Source organism: Phyllobates terribilis, unplaced genomic scaffold, assembly GCF_046119375.1.
Source record: "Phyllobates terribilis strain yellow unplaced genomic scaffold, ASM4611937v1 Scaffold_10__3_contigs__length_209671492, whole genome shotgun sequence".
NCBI classification, from domain to species: Eukaryota; Metazoa; Chordata; class Amphibia; order Anura; family Dendrobatidae; genus Phyllobates; species Phyllobates terribilis.
Window position 1 is genome coordinate 203,298,392 of NW_027362770.1, and position 2,213 is coordinate 203,300,604.

General features: G+C 53.3%; 1 protein-coding gene across 1 annotated transcript; it reads left to right on the forward strand.

Annotated features, from left to right (window-relative positions):
• The first annotated feature begins 445 nt into the window (after window positions 1-445).
• On the forward strand, window positions 446-1,715 carry IAPP (islet amyloid polypeptide). The gene is made up of 3 exons (XM_073649253.1): window positions 446-522; window positions 617-727; window positions 956-1,715. The coding sequence occupies exons 1-3, from the start codon at window positions 446-448 to the stop codon at window positions 1,143-1,145; spliced, it is 378 nt and encodes a 125-aa protein (XP_073505354.1). The 3' UTR covers window positions 1,146-1,715.
• Window positions 1,716-2,213: the final 498 nt, after the last annotated feature.

Genomic DNA, 2,213 nt, shown 5'->3' on the forward strand with positions numbered 1-2,213 from the left:
GGCACACACAGGGTCATCTCCTCCTGGCACACACAGGGATATCTCCTCCTGGCACACACAGGGTCATCTCCTCCTGGTACACACACAGTCATCTCCTCCTGGCACACACAGGGATATCTCCTCCTGGCACACACAGGGTCATCTCCTCCTGGCACACACAGGGTCATCTCCTCCTGGTACACACAGGGTCATCTCCTCCTGGCACACACAGGGTTATCTCCTCCTGGCACACACAGGGTCATCTCCTCCTGGTACACACAGGGTCATCTCCTCCTGGCACACACAGGGTCATCTCCTCCTGGTACACACACAGTCATCTCCTCCTGGCACACAGGATCATCTCCTCCTGGCACACACAGCTTGGCAGTGTTATATTAGGGGTCCCGTCTCTTGTCCAGCGGATTACCCTCCTGTTTTTGCTCCTTAGTTGCCCCCGGACGTCACCATGAGCCACTTTGGGCTGAGCCTCCTCCTGGTCCTGTCTGTGACCCTGAGCTGCCTGGACTCCGCTCCCACAAACCGGTGAGTGCGACCCCACATGGGGCAGAGTGGTCTGCGGAGCTTGCACTTCATCTGCTGGAGTCATGTGACCTCACAGGTTATTATCTGTATCCAGAATAAGAATCAGCGACATCTCCAATGAGAAGGAATGGAGCATGACCCTGCGGAGCCGCCAGCCCTCGCCGGGAGTCCTGCGCCCCCTGCTGGACGGCACCCGACAAAAGAGGTACCAGGGATAGGACTACACTGCAGAGCATCGCACCTCCACCTCCTGACAGATACATGGTGATATATCCTGCAGATTATCACACCACTGACCTCTCTGCAGACCATCGCACCTCCACCTCCTGACAGATACATAGTGATATATCCTGCAGATTATCACGCCACTGACCTCTCTGCAGAACGTTGCACAGTTTGCTCCACTTACCGCTGTTTTCTCTTTGTCTCGCAGGAGTCAGGTGGAGAAGCGGAAATGTAATACGGCGACCTGCGCCACGCAGCGCTTGGCCGACTTCCTGGTGAGATCGAGCAACACCCTGGGTCCGGTCTATGCGCCCACAAATGTGGGGTCTTTCGCTTACGGCAAACGGGACATTGTGGGTCTTCTACGGCGGGAATCCTTCGACTATCTCCAGCAGTAGCCAATCACGTCGCCCCAGGACCTCGCTACTGGAGAAGAGCGATCGCCGAACCTTAACTCAAATACCGAAATATCTGCTGAGACACCACCGACGGTCCGCGCCCCCCCCGCCTGACGGTCCGCACCCCCTGATCAGCCGCGCCCCCCGACCGGCCACCCCCTGGAGGAACAGTCTGCCGACAGCGAAACCTCTGCCCCTGCACAGAGCTCAGCAAAGACCCCACACAGGGGGGACATGAGCCCCAAATTATGTCACCCACCGACCCCCCAATGTGCGGCCGAAGAATCCTGCGATTATCAGAAGAAGTCGCCAACCAACGAAGGTGACAGCACAAGAGAAAGCCCCTGACCGGCCATAAACAGAGAAGCCATGAGGTGCAGAGCGTGTGTCATCCTCTGCTGCATTATCCTCCAGAGCTGCACTCACTAATGAAGATATGTCCACAGTGACTGCACCAGCAGAATAGTGAGTGCAGCTCTGGGGTATAATACAGGAGGTAACTCAGGATCAGTAATGTATGTACACAGTGACTGCACCAGCAGAATAGTGAGTGCAGCTCTGGGGTATAATACAGGATGTAACTCAGGATCAGTAATGTAATGTATGTACACAGTGACTGCACCAGCAGAATAGTGAGTGCAGCTCTGGAGTATAATACAGGATGTAACTCAGGATCAGTAATGTAATGTATGTACACAGTGACTGCACCAGCAGAATAGTGAGTGCAGCTCTGGAGTATAATACAGGAGGTAACTCAGGATCAGTAATGTAATGTATGTACACAGTGACTGCACCAGCAGAATAGTGAGTGCAGCTCTGGAGTATAATACAGCAGGTAACTCAGGATCAGTAATGTATGTACACAGTGACTGCACCAGCAGAATAGTGAGTGCAGCTCTGGAGTATAATACAGGATGTAACTCAGGATCAGTAATGTATGTACACAGTGACTGCACCAGCAGAATAGTGAGTGCAGCTCTGGAGTATAATACAGGATGTAAATCAGGATCAGTAATGTAATGTATGTACACAGTGACAGCACCAGCAGAATAGTGAGTGCAGCTCTGG

Excerpts from the sequence above, each read along its gene's own strand:
- IAPP (XM_073649253.1), top strand. The coding sequence starts at position 446 with ATGAGCCACTTTGGGCTGAGCCTCCTCCTGGTCCTGTCTGTGACCCTG. Across the intron at positions 523-616 it reads GACTCCGCTCCCACAAACCG|AATAAGAATCAGCGACATCT; the intron begins GTGAGTGCGACC and ends ATCTGTATCCAG. Across the intron at positions 728-955 it reads GACGGCACCCGACAAAAGAG|GAGTCAGGTGGAGAAGCGGA; the intron begins GTACCAGGGATA and ends TTTGTCTCGCAG.